The sequence below is a fragment of the Chlorocebus sabaeus genome, chromosome 2 (assembly GCF_047675955.1).
Source record: "Chlorocebus sabaeus isolate Y175 chromosome 2, mChlSab1.0.hap1, whole genome shotgun sequence".
Lineage (NCBI taxonomy): Eukaryota > Metazoa > Chordata > Mammalia > Primates > Cercopithecidae > Chlorocebus > Chlorocebus sabaeus.
Genome location: NC_132905.1, coordinates 76,182,799 through 76,196,161, shown reverse-complemented (window position 1 = coordinate 76,196,161; position 13,363 = coordinate 76,182,799). Strand labels below are relative to the sequence as shown.

Sequence of the window (13,363 nt, the reverse complement as noted above, 5' to 3'; positions counted from 1 at the left end):
GTGTTCCTGGGGTCAAGAAGAGTAATTTTTGTTTGGCCACCATACAAATGTGAAAACATCTGGTTATTCATACGTGAAACTAAGGGAGGAAAAACTTACATGCAAACTATGACACATGTATCGAAACGGTCGATTCACCAGAAAAGGACAATCTGGTCAATGTCATAAACTAAATTTTAATTCTAGCCTTTAAAAAAAGTTTATTTAACACTCAGAATACATAATCTTTACACATATATCCAAAAAAATAAAATGGTATCAAAAACATATAAGTACGCACAGAGTTCCGATTTATAACATTTATAACTTATCTACATAATTGTACTACAAGAACTCTTCAGCAGAATGCGAATATTATTTCTAAAATTGATACTTTATAAATAAAGTCATACCCAGGCAAAAGTTGATTTATTATCAATCCATAGTTAGTAAATCAGCACACAGAATGTTCTTGTAAAAATAAATATCATGGGCCATATGCGGTAGTTCGTGTCTGTAATCCCAGCACTTTGGGAGGCCGAGGTGGGTGGATCACAATGTCAGTAGTTCGAGACCAGCCTGGCCAATATGGTGAAACCCCGTCTCTACTAAAAATACAAAAAAATTTAGCTAGGTGTAGTGGCTGGTGCCTATAGTCCCAGCTACTCAGGAGGCTGAGGCAGGAGAATCATTTATACCTGGGAGATGGAGGGTGCAGTGAGCTGAGATTGCACCACTGCACTCCAGCCTGGGCGACAGAGCAAGACGTCATCTCAAAAAAAAAAAAAAAAAAAACAAACAACAACAACAACATATGATGAACTTAAGCATTAGTGATTTCCACTATTCATCATTTCACATCATGGTTCATACTCCTTTCAAGATAAAAATTACTTAATATGTAATATATTGTGATAATGCAGATGATTTTTGCTTCTCAAAACACCAATTAGTAATTAGAGATTATCCTTTCTTAAACAGAGTGCTATCAAAACAAATTAAACCTTTTAATAATAATAATTTTAGTATTTATAATTTAAAATAAAAGGATCTCAATAGAATAATAATATTAATTAAACAACAAACATTCATTATCCAAGTAGGCTAAAGAAAAATTTCTAGTACAAAAAGGATTACAACAAAATAAACTGTTGCCAGGCTATCTGCTGTTTATAATGAGTGTCAAGAATTTTGCTTTGCCAACAAGCATAAGACTAATTACTTCCAATGTTCTTAAGATGCACACACATGTCCTAGAAGAGATAACTATCTAAGAAGTGTGAGATAAAATGCCTGGAACTCCAGCTATTTTAAATTGAATAAGAAAGGAGCACCCTGTACAGTAACAGCAAAAAGACTACAAAGAATTAAACAAAAATGAAGATCTCCACGCAATGAGGAGGCATGATTTCCAGGATATAAAGTTAAGTTTAAAAAAAAAAAAAAAAGCAAAGTGCAGAACAGTGCACTTTGTATTTATTTTTTTGTACAAGAAGGAAAAATATGTATTTTATTTTGCCAAAAAAAAAAAAAAATCAGGAACAATGAAAATGTTTATCGATAGAGAATGAGTAAAAAGTGAGCTTTCTGAGTATATTTTATAGAACTAACACGATAGTCAAAAAGTAAAACTAGTAAGGGAGGAAAAAACTAAAATAGAATACAAACAGATATAAATGAACTAAAATATATATCAAGCTGGTAACAGAAAAAAATTGATTCTAACACTTTTAACCAAAAGACCTTGACTGTAGAGCCGTGGTAAGATATATATACTAAAGATGAAAGGAGTGCGGAGGGCTGAGCATGGTGGCTCATGTCTGTTATCTGAGCACTTTGGGATGTCCAGCCAGAGGATGGCTTGAGCCCAGGAGTTTCAGACAGCCTGGCCAACACAAGGAGACCACATCTCTACTAAAAATTTAAAAAATCGGCTGGGCGCAGTGGCTCACGTCTGTAATCCCAGCACTTTGGGAGGCCAAGGCGAGCGGATCATGAGGTCAGGAGATCGAGACCATCCTGGCTAACACGGTGAAACCCCGTCTCTACTAAAAGTACAAAAAAATTAGCCAGGCGTGGTGGCGGGCGCCTGTAGTCCCAGCTACTCGGGAGGCTGAGGCAGGAGAATGGTGGGAACCCGGGAGGCAGAGCTTGCAGTGAGTCGAGACTGCGCCACTGCACTCCAGCCTGGGCGACAGAGACAGACTCCGTCTCAAAAAAAAAAAAATTAAAAAAATCAGTCAGGCCTGGTGGCATGTGCCTATAGTCCAGCTACTCGGAGGCTGAGGTGCGAGGATTGCTTGAGCCCAGGAGGTCAAGCAAGGCTGCAGCGAGCCATAATCATGCCACTGCACTCCAACCTGGGTGACAGAGTGAGGAAAAAAAAAAATACTGAGACATCTTAAACTTTACTACTTAGTGAAGGTCATAATATGACATCATAATTTTAAAAACATTTATATGTATATCATAGGGTAATGCAAATAAATATATAAATGGTATGGCGAATCATTAGGAACCAAGATTTTTACCGTAGGGTTAAAATACTGATGCAAAACATAAGAAGTTAAATTTTCTGAAAACAAGTGCATGTGATCCAACGTGAACTGCTAGCCACCAGACAGGACTTACTTCTTGGCAATACTGCAGGATGCCTTCCTTGGTATCAATGCAGGTTTTGGTCCCTGATGGATCTGAATCCCACTTCCCATTCTGGACATTCATGTGCATGTTCAGTCTGCCACAGAACATGGCAATCTGGGGTTCAGCCAGCAGGCCAGCATTGCCATCAGTGGGTACCTGAAAGAAGAAGCTTCAGTTAGTTATAGAATCCATAGCTCCAAGGCAGAGGCTGGAGTGAAGAACAGGGATCAAAAGAGCTCTATTCTTGCTCATTCTTAATTAGGAATCAGTCCGGTCTTCAACACTCCTTTAGATTAAGTGTTACGTATGCTACAGACATTTCTAGCCGCCTATAAGATAGTGCTTTCTTTTACACTGAAACAGAGAAAGAAATTACCAATACCGAAAGGAATTTATTCATGAAAAATTTAAACATTTTCCCATATGAGATTTTGTGGTACCTGCTGAAAGGTTCTGACAACAAAATAACATGTTTTTCTATAATAAATATAATCACTGTGGAGGCTACCGCATTCTCATAACAAACTCCACTGACTCACACAGAGCACAATGCCTGCCAGGTCCGGCCTGATGACCAAGCCTGAAAGTAATATTGTATGCCACCTCTCAGCACTGACAGCAAGCATGGCATTCGTAGTTAACAAGTGACTGCATTATGATTTTGAACAGAAACATTCACTGTAGAAATCACCATCCACAAAAATAACTTGAGTATGTTGGCGATTCCACCTGATTTTCCCCAGAATATTCTCTGGTTATCACTCTCTCAGCTCTTAAAAAGTCTGTTAAGGGTGCTGGTGTCTCCTCTCCCAACCATCTGCAAGGAGCCAACATTTTCTCATTCAGAGCTCTGCATAGTGCCTGCTGGGTAGTAAGTAAGCAGTCCTAGCTATTACCATTGCAGGCAACAGACCACTTCACAAACTTCATGAAAAAGGGTGCCTTCTGCATTTTCAAACCCTTCTGTGTACAGGTATTACCTTCACAAAAATATTTTTAAAAGAAAAAACGGAAGTCCTGAAATATGTGTATTATGTCACTTAATAGGTTCTGGTATCTCAAAAAGAAAAAAAAAATCAGCAAGAAATGAAAAATATATCCACAGGAGTAAAGGTGTTACTTAAACCAATTAGAAGGCATATTAATCATGATAGGCCCTCCTCTGTTAAATGGGGAAATACGAGACATCATGCCAAGAAGAATTAACCTCCAGCAGAAGCCATTCGTTCACACACTTAAGAACTGGGTGATTCCATGATAACTTGTATCATTCCTAAAATCGGTCCACAGGAGGAAAAACACTAACTAAAATTGCACTGAGAAATTTCTGGTTAAAGACGTGAAATAGTTTCCAAACATTTCTTCCCACATAAATGTAAAATAGGATACATCTGGCCATTTTAGTCATTTGTACACATATTTCATCAAAACCCAACAGAGGACTTAGGTCCTCACAACAAAAAAACAAAACAGGTCTTAGACTGAACCAAGTCATGAGTGCAAAAGCTGCTGGCAAAATCTCTAGAACCATGTTTTCAAGTAACTTTTCCAATATTTAACGAAATTCTGCCTTGACATTGCCAGATGGTTAAGTAAAAGCAGCCGATGCCAAAATATCCAGATCAATTGCAGAAATAGCTAGGACCCCTCAACTCCTCCATCTGAGCCCCATGCCACTTTCTGTGACATCCACGAAACTGGGGGTCTCATTCCCTGACAGATGCAGAGCAGCAAGTTAAGTAGAATGCTCTATAAATTTAAATTTCACAGCTTTTCTGAGGGATAAAGAGGAAATTCATTGTCTTGATCTTAGAAATCAAAATGCAAATGTTGCCAATCTTACTGAAATAAGTAGTACAGATAATAACACTGCAAAAACGTTAAAGAAAGTCAAATAATAATCAGGTACCTGTGGATAAGGCCCTCTATTAGATGCCATGGAGGGCCCTGACCTTAAGGAACGTACAATCCACTAATGGAATCGCCATTGTTCCTACAGTACTTTATTCTGTTCACCTTCCGAATTCATTCCTGTCCCGAAGATTTCCAGTCTTTGCAGCACGTTGGTAACTGTACAGAGACATTAATGAGCCTTTACCATAGCTGGTAAATATTCTGTTGAATCAATCTCCTCCTCTCTGCCTCAAACTCTCTCTGTACTTTTGTTTATCCACAATCTGTTCGTTACAACGTCTAAGGAAAGCGTTCTGCCTTCTTGTCAATACAAATGCCCTTGATTCCATTTCCTTCCCGCAGGGAGCATTTAATTGACAATTTCTCTCCCCAGGGTAGCCAGCCTCCAAGAAGGCCCCCAGTAGTCCCGGCCTCCTGCTATTCATGGACCTTGGGCAATCCCACAATGTGTCAGGGTCTGTCTGTGCAACAAATGGAGTACAGTAGAAATGATGACGGTGTAACTTCCGAACACGTACATATCAGACTTAAAGATGCTGCAACTCTTAAAGACAAACCCTTTGCTACCAGAAAGGTCATGAAGGGCATGATGATGTGTAACATCCAAAACAAGGTCATGAAAGGCATCACAATTCTTCACTGCTCTCTGGGATCACTCACTGTGAGGGAGGTCAGCTGCCATGCTCTGAGACATCTGGTGCTAAAACCAGGGAAGTTTTTGGCAAAATACAATGTGTCACCCTACCTGACAAACCAAGTAAATGCTTCTTCATTTTTGTTTTCCTCTTTTGATTTAACTTCCTTTGGTTTCTTCTATTCTTCCTTTTGTCATCCTCCCTGCTTCTTCACTTTACAGATATTTTAATGTCATCTGTTGGCATATGTGTGTATGCTGACTACCAAAAAGTGGTAATTTTTAAAACTTTTTTTCAAATAACTTGATTATTTGTCTCATATTGTCTTCATTTTAATATTTAATATTTAATAATGAGAGTTTAGACTAGAAAATATATGCTTCAGTTCCTTTCAGGTTTTCCACCAAATGAGATTTAATATTAACTTTAAAAATAAATGTTTGGAGAATAGTGATGATTAACATGCTCTATTTTCTTCGAGTGGAGATCGTTTAATAATTTAAACTGTGAATCCTCAATAATTAGGGTAAGCTGCTGAATTAGAAATTGTAAAATTGGTTGTATGTATAGATCTTTTTACATTTGACATTACAAGAGCCCTTCACAAATAAATATCAACTCACAAAAGCCATGTTTCTCAAGCAAAATTTTTTCTAGAACCAACACCAGGTGTGTATATGGAAATCAGAGCAATTAGCTTGGAGATACAAATTGAACCAGACACCTTCCTATTCTTACTGAAGCCCATCTGCAAACAATTCCATACTTTCACTACATATTCCTGTCCCCCTTAATTAAAACACGACAAACGACCCACGGCATCCTCACCTGCATTAAATAACCCATTTATGAAACAAAGCCTGGTTGCTAAGTGCAGCCACTCCCTGGCATTCAGCCAGAAGGAAATATGGCCACATTAATCCATTGCCATCCAAGGGTTAACTCCCTTTTCCTGAATGAAGCCTCAAAGAAATGACTTAATAAATCATACACAGGTTCCTATTCAGAATCTGTTAATAAGGACACTCTTAAAATTGAAATCTTTGAGATATTTGCTGCCAGTAAAAAAGCACCGTCTTACAAAGTCATCCTAAAGATAATCATTCCTAATGTTTTTAAACATTTTTCTTTTCTAAAAGAAAAGAAATATAAATACCTTAGTAGATGGGAACTATAACCACTTAACTACTACATTTTAGTTCTATTTATGTCTTAACACTATTCTAAGGTGAGTTAAGGTTACTTTGCAAAAATCTAAGACAACATCTAAAAGATGAGAACTGTGATATAACTGGCCATTTGTGGTCTATGCATTTCTCATTCGTGGTCTATGCATTTCTAAGACTGAATATGAAGGTAATTCTTGTAAACTGAATGACTTTCCACTGACATCATAAAACTGGAGATGCTTTCCCATGGGAAAGCAGTGTTCCTGACAATGAACAAAATAACCAGCTAAAAACAATGAAGCATTGACAAATTGCCTCAAAAGCAAGAGGCTGTTTACCGAGTGTTCTGAACTACAGAGACGTACATATCAAACTTAAAAATGCTGCAACTCTTAAAAACAGAAAAAAAATACTTTTGTTACTGGAAAAAAAAATATTTTTGAGCCACAATATAAAGAACACTGAAGTGAAATGGACTTTCCAAAGGAATTTTTAGAAACGGCTTTAAAAGAGCCTTAAGGGGATAACATAAACAAATATAAACATATCTACCTAATCTGGACCAGCCTGCAGAGGTGAACCTGGAAACCCTATGCATAGCTACAGTTGCTGCAATTTTCAATTAAATGCAAAGCCACCTTTTTGAACAAGTTCTCTTATTGTCCTTTCAAACAGGGTGTTCCCTTTCTCCAAAAAGTTTCTCTCTGTTATCATCTAGGAGATCAAAATTCCTTATGAGCAGGCTTGGCAGCATTCCTCCCCAACAGGGTCCCATCTAGGAGGAAAGAGTGAACAAGGAGCTCTCTGTTTTGCTAGCCGAAAGGTCCTGCTTGGCAAGGAGAGGGCACAGATCCATAGCTTAGTTGCATCCGTGGATTTATGTAATTTTAAGGTTTCTGGCTAATGAAAGCCATCTGTTTTCTGCATTTGAACTAACTGCTCTCACTAGTCTAAACAGTTGGCCTCATATAATGAAGTATGTGGTACTTTTTAATCAGTTCGAACTTCTTAGAGTCAGATTCTTGCATAATCTCATTTTTTTTTTTTTTTTTTTTTTTTGGATACACTGTCTCACTCCATCACCCAGGCTGGAGTGCAGTGGCGTGATCTCGGCTCACTGCAACCTCTCTACCTCCTGGGTTCAAGCTATTCTCCTGCCTCAGCCTCCTGAGTAGCTGGGATTACAGGCCTGTGCTACCACGCCCAGATAATTTTTGAATTTTTAGTAGAGACGGGGTTTCACCATGTTGGCCAGGCTGGTCTCAAACTCTTGGCCTCCCAAAATGTTGTGATTACAGGCATGAGCCACTGTGCCCAGCTTTGCAGCGATACTATTTCTACCACATCCATGGTTTCCCGACATAAATACTAGATTCACTTAACCTGGGCATAATTCAACTATACCCCACAGGAGTGCTTTACATTTTCCTGTTAAAACATTTAAATTCTCCACTGTCAAATGTAAAGAACTGTTTTCTAGAATCATAATCTAGAAAATCTGAGTGAACCCCTTTTAAGGGAATAATTCATCTGTAGGGTTTTCTTTTAAATGTCAAAGAAAAGTATTTCCAGTGGAAGCGGAACATCTGCAGTTGCTCATTTCATCACTAACTGAGAACTGAAATTAAAATCAGAATCACATAAGTGGACCCTAAGAGGGAGGAAAACGCGCCGGGTAAGGATGTGTCCAAAGCCATGGGGTTAGAGAGACAGAGAAGGGAATTCAACTTATTCCGTCAAGGTTCTGTTAATGTGACCGGGCTGTCTCTCAAATTAAAATGGAAAATTGCAATTTTCCAAGGCTGTGCCCCTGTGTGTGTGTGTGTGCGCATGTATCTGTGGTGGGCAAAAATAGAGAAGCTAGTAAAAAAGAAAAATAAAATGTGATGACTGAAACTGCACGTGGTTTCTATTTACCCTTGTGGAGAGCTGCCACATCTATTCACAGTCACTATTTGCTGCACAATTATTTCAGAGCTTGAGTTTCAGCCTAAAAATGATTTGCCGTAAAAGTGAATGGGAGAAAAACAATTCCTTTCAGCGGAGTAATCTGCATGTTTCACTCCTGGAAACCTGAAATTCTTTTTGGGTCACTGTTGATCTGGTTTCTAATTACAAGCTATCCTCCCTTGATGTTTTTCATGGTCTCTGTTGATATTAGGTTGGTGCAAAAATCGCAATTACTTTTGCACCAACCTAATACCAAGCTTTTTTCCTACTCAAAGGGTAGATGTCCTGAAGTTGACCGAAAACTCCTACCCACTCATAACAGGCCAGTAAATCATGCTTGCTGCTGGTGCCCAGTAGGAAATCAAGGGGTGCCTCAATAGGAGCCTTTGTTATTCACCACTCTTGAAATTAATAACCAACATCTGAAGCATGCATTTAGGCGGTATCCAGAAAGACTGGCATCTACGGCTAGGACTGATATAAATGGATATAAAACTGGAATTACAAAAAATAGAGCCTTACCCATGGCAACCAAACTCTTAGCCTCAAAAACAGTTTACAATCTAGTCAATGTCCATTTAGTCCTAAAAGGTAAATGTTTTCTTTTAACTTCATAGATATACATAGACACAAACATATGAAACCATACACATACTATACCATGTATACTTGTGTCTAATGTTGTACTCTTGCATTGGTAAGACTAATTCTTCTCAAGGTCACCTTGATGTAAAAACAGTTCGTCTCTTTCATTCTGTCTTTCCGGTTTTTCTGTGTGTCTTTTGTTTTGTTTTGTTTTCTGAGACAGTTTCGCTCAGTTGCCCAGGCTGGAGTGTAGTGGGGTGATCTCGGCTCACTGCAACCTCTGCCTCCCAGGTTCAAGTGATTCTTGTGCCTCAGCCCCTTGAGTAGCTGGGACTACAGGCATACACCACTACGCCCGGCTAATTTTTGTATTTTTTAGAAGAGATGCATTTTTGCCATGGTGCCACTCCTGACCTCAAGTGATCTGCCCGCCTCAGCCTCCCAAAGTGCTGGGATTATAGGCATGAGTCACAAAGCCTGGCTTGTCTTTAAAGTTTTACTGACATGTCTCAAACAGTCACCACAGGGAAAAAAAAATAAAATAAAATAAACATATATATATACAGTATTTGAGATCTTTATCCTATTCTGACTCTCTCAATATTGCCATATCTTAACAGCCTTGACCTTGTGAACATGGAGATAGAAAGAGGGTTATTAACAGGCAAAAATCCAACATCTACTAAGGTCTTTACTCATTATCTCATTTGACGCAGAAAAACCAAGATAAGTCACTTCCATATCTAGTCAGATAATCAGAAGGGCTCAAAACCCGCCTAGAGTCTAATCAAGAGCGTTATTCCAAAGCACATGCTTGCTTTTTGCCATAACAAGCCAGCTGGCATTCCTGGTACTAGATCTCAAGCTTTTTTATTTTTCAATCTTGAATATTATTTTCAAGTAATTTTTTCCCCCATGGCAGTGCTATTTTGCATGTCTTTGTTACTGGCTTTAAAAAAAAATACTTTTAGAGCAAGTAAAATGGGAAGCAAACCCACAGCTTAAAGGTCTAATTTGCATTTCTCAAATTTAAATCACTAGATGTTAATATCTACTAATCTTTGGTAGTTTCCTCTTTAAGAAATCTCTCCTGAAATGCAAACACAAATTTCTCCAAAGTCAGTTCTTTCCTTAAATCAAATGCAGCCAACTGCATCTGCAAACTAGGAGTCCAAATCTCCCAATGTTCCAACTATTAATGTTTTTCAGCCCTTATATTATTTAGTCTGTATTTACTAGTTTTTCAACAGTTGACATATACCTACCTATATACATATACATCTGTATATATACCTGCTATACAGCTACTTGTATGGTATGTAGTGGTAGTGCTAGAATAAACACATGCACGCGCACGCGCGTGCGCGCACACACACACACACATGGTTTAAGAGCTCAGTCTGCACAAATCTCAAATGCTGGTGCTTTGCTAAAATCTCATTCTAGAATTAGTGCGTTTAAGTCCATGTTGCTAACAAGGCGGAGGACTTGGTAACTGGGCTCCTCAGAGATAGCGGTTTGAACGGCATTCACTGAAAGAAATTGGATAGTAACAAATAAATGATTTTCCAGTATGACTTCTACTGGTTCTGACAGCTAGGACAGATTAGCACCCAGCACAGAATATGACAAAGAATAATCAAAACCTATTATTCCTCTTCATTTTTGGTACAAGAGATATTCTACATATATTCAATTCTAATTTTCCACTGTTTTCTATCAAATGTAGCCAAGCTAAGCCAAGATCAGCTGAACCTGAGCTTGTGGGCTATAATAAATGGTTATTGTTCTAACCCACTAAATTTTGGAGTGGGTTTGTGGCTTTGCTGCATTTTTGTGGCAACAGAAATTAACACAGTCATGTATTTGATAGGAATAACTAAAATACTAAGTGATAGAATCAAGGCATAGATTATTTCAGAAGGCAGAAACTTTTTCAAGTTGCCTTTTTTAAAGTATATGCAAGATCCTATTTATTGCGTTAAATAATTATTTGAAGTATTAGATGACAGGAAAGAGAAGAAGATGAAAAAACAGCTACTACACTCGTAAGCTTCACCAATACAGCCCCAGATGACCACAGGAAATCTTGCTGCATCAAATAAAATCTAGAAGGATGCAATCACATTTTCAGATAAACAGTAAAAAAATAAAAATAAAAATAAAAATAGGGTTGGCACTGTGGTGGCTCACGTCTGTAATCCCAGCATTTTGGGAGGCTGAGGCGGGCAGATCATTTGAGGTCAGGAGTTCACGGCCAGCCTGACCAACATGGTGAAACCCCTTCTCTACCAAAAATACAAAACAATTAGCCAGGTGTGGTAGCACATGCTCACAGTCCCAGCTACTCAGGAGGAGTACGCAAGAGAATCTCTTGAACCCGAGAGGCGGAGGTTGCAGTGAGACGAGATCATGCCACTGTACTCCAACCTGGATGACAGAGTGAAACTCCATCTCAATAATAATAATAATAATAGTAAAATAAAAATAAAAATAAACTTGGAGGGAAAGAAACTTTTATCAGGAGAATTTGAAGAAAACAGAACTAGCTCATCCGAAAAAACTGAGGGCAGAAGACATCTGAAGGAAAATCACAAGAAAGTACCCAATGAAATGAACAACAGTGATGGAGAAATATTTGGGGTTGGGAAGAAACATCGTAAGATGATGAGCACCTCATCAACAAGCCACTTAAATTAGATGGACAATCAACCAGCAGCATTTCAGAAGAGATTATCAAAGTTGGTAGAAAGTCAGAGATTCGCACTTTTCCACGGTTTTTAAGCAGTGGAACCTTGTACTTAAAATCTGTGGGAAACCCTCATAGCTGGGCACCTCCCTGCTTGAAACCTGGATTCCTGCCCCACATAGCATGTAAAGCACTGGTGATCTAAAGTCATACGCTATGATGCTTTTAGTCATGCTCTAAAGTCATCATACTATGATTAACATGTGGCATTTGATTTGACTGTTTTTGCTGAATCCCTTGTGCTCAGGGGCTTACCTCTAGACTTTTCGATTGTAGCCTTATAGGCCTTATTGCCCTACACCCACAAGCACCTTCACTCCCTTCTGCTGCTGTTCTTGGAAACTCTCCTCCCTTACACAGTTCTTTTTATACATATATATTAATTTAAGGGGTACAAGTGCAGTTCTGTTATGTGGTTATACTGCATTAACCCTTGAACAACACAGGTTTGAACTGCACGGACCAAGTCCACTTATACACAGATCTTTTTCAACAGAAGTTACAGCAGGCGGGCCTGACTCTCCTGCTTCCATCTCTTCCACCTCTGCCACCTCTTCGACAGCAGGACCAGCCCCTCCTCTTCCTCCTCAGCCTATCCAACATGAAGAGGAGGAGGAGGAAGACCCTTAGGCTGGTCTGCTTCCACTTAAGGAATTGCCTATTTTCCCTTCCTTATGCTTTTCTTTAATAACTATTCTAATAAAGCTAGAGAAAAAAATAAGTATATTACACATATACAAAATATGTATTAATTGTTTATGTTATCAGTAAGGCTTCTGGCCAACAATAGACTAATAATAGTTAAATTGGGGGAGAGTCAAAAGTTATACATGGATTTTTGACTGCACAGGGGTTAGCACTCCAATCCATTACTGTTCAAGGGTCAACCGTATACCATTGAATATCTTAAAACTATACTATCTAACAGGGCAAAAGCACTGGCCACCTGTGGTGTATGAGCACTTGGAACAAGGCTAGTGAGACGGAGAAGCTTTTCATGTTATTTATTTATACTTAATATAAATGTACACTTAAAATCTGTTACATCATCCCATTATTAAACACTGAAGCATGTCCAGAACTCAGGTAAGTGAATCTACTTTCTAACTATAAATTTTCTGAACTTAAAATAAATTTTTTGATGAAGATTTATTGTTCCAATTCAGATACATTTTAAGTGTAAAATATACATTGGATTTCAAGCACTTCCCCCTGTCTTGGCCTCCTAAAGTGCTGGCATTACAGGCATCAGTTACCATGCTTGACCATAAATATTTTATAGTACAAAAATTGTGATATAAAAAATCTGTAAAAATTTTTTATAGGGACTACATGCTATGATTGTAATTGGGTTAAATAAAATACATGACTAAAATTAATGCCAATTACTTTTTAAAATATGACTGCTAGAAAATTTTAAATTCTGTAAGTGGCTTGCATTATATTTCTGTTGAACAGCACTGCCCTTAACATGCCTGAAATAAACCAGTATAAAATATACAATACAATAACAAGTTATGTACATGACAACATATTACACATTTGTCCTTTATTAATCTTACTGCATACCTGCCATCTCCTCTCAGGTTTCTTTATAAGCTCATGGAAAATCAAGACTTCAATTACTTCAATTGGCATAGATTAGCACATACCTAGCCAGAAACTTCATAAACATTTTGTATTTTTTTTAAGAGACAGGATCTCATACCATTGCCCCGACTGGAGTGCAGTGGTGATCA

General features: G+C 38.2%; 1 protein-coding gene across 6 annotated transcripts in view; it reads right to left on the bottom strand.

Annotated features, from left to right (window-relative positions):
* Positions 1–13,363, bottom strand: part of APP (amyloid beta precursor protein) — a 283,764-nt gene that overhangs the window by 220,020 nt on the left and 50,381 nt on the right. For all 6 annotated transcript variants that reach the window (XM_007966044.3, XM_007966048.3, XM_007966059.3 and 3 more), the window contains exon 2: positions 2,611–2,778. In XM_007966044.3, coding sequence (XP_007964235.2) covers positions 2,611–2,778 — 168 coding nt within the window. The remainder of the gene's footprint in view (positions 1–2,610; positions 2,779–13,363) is intronic.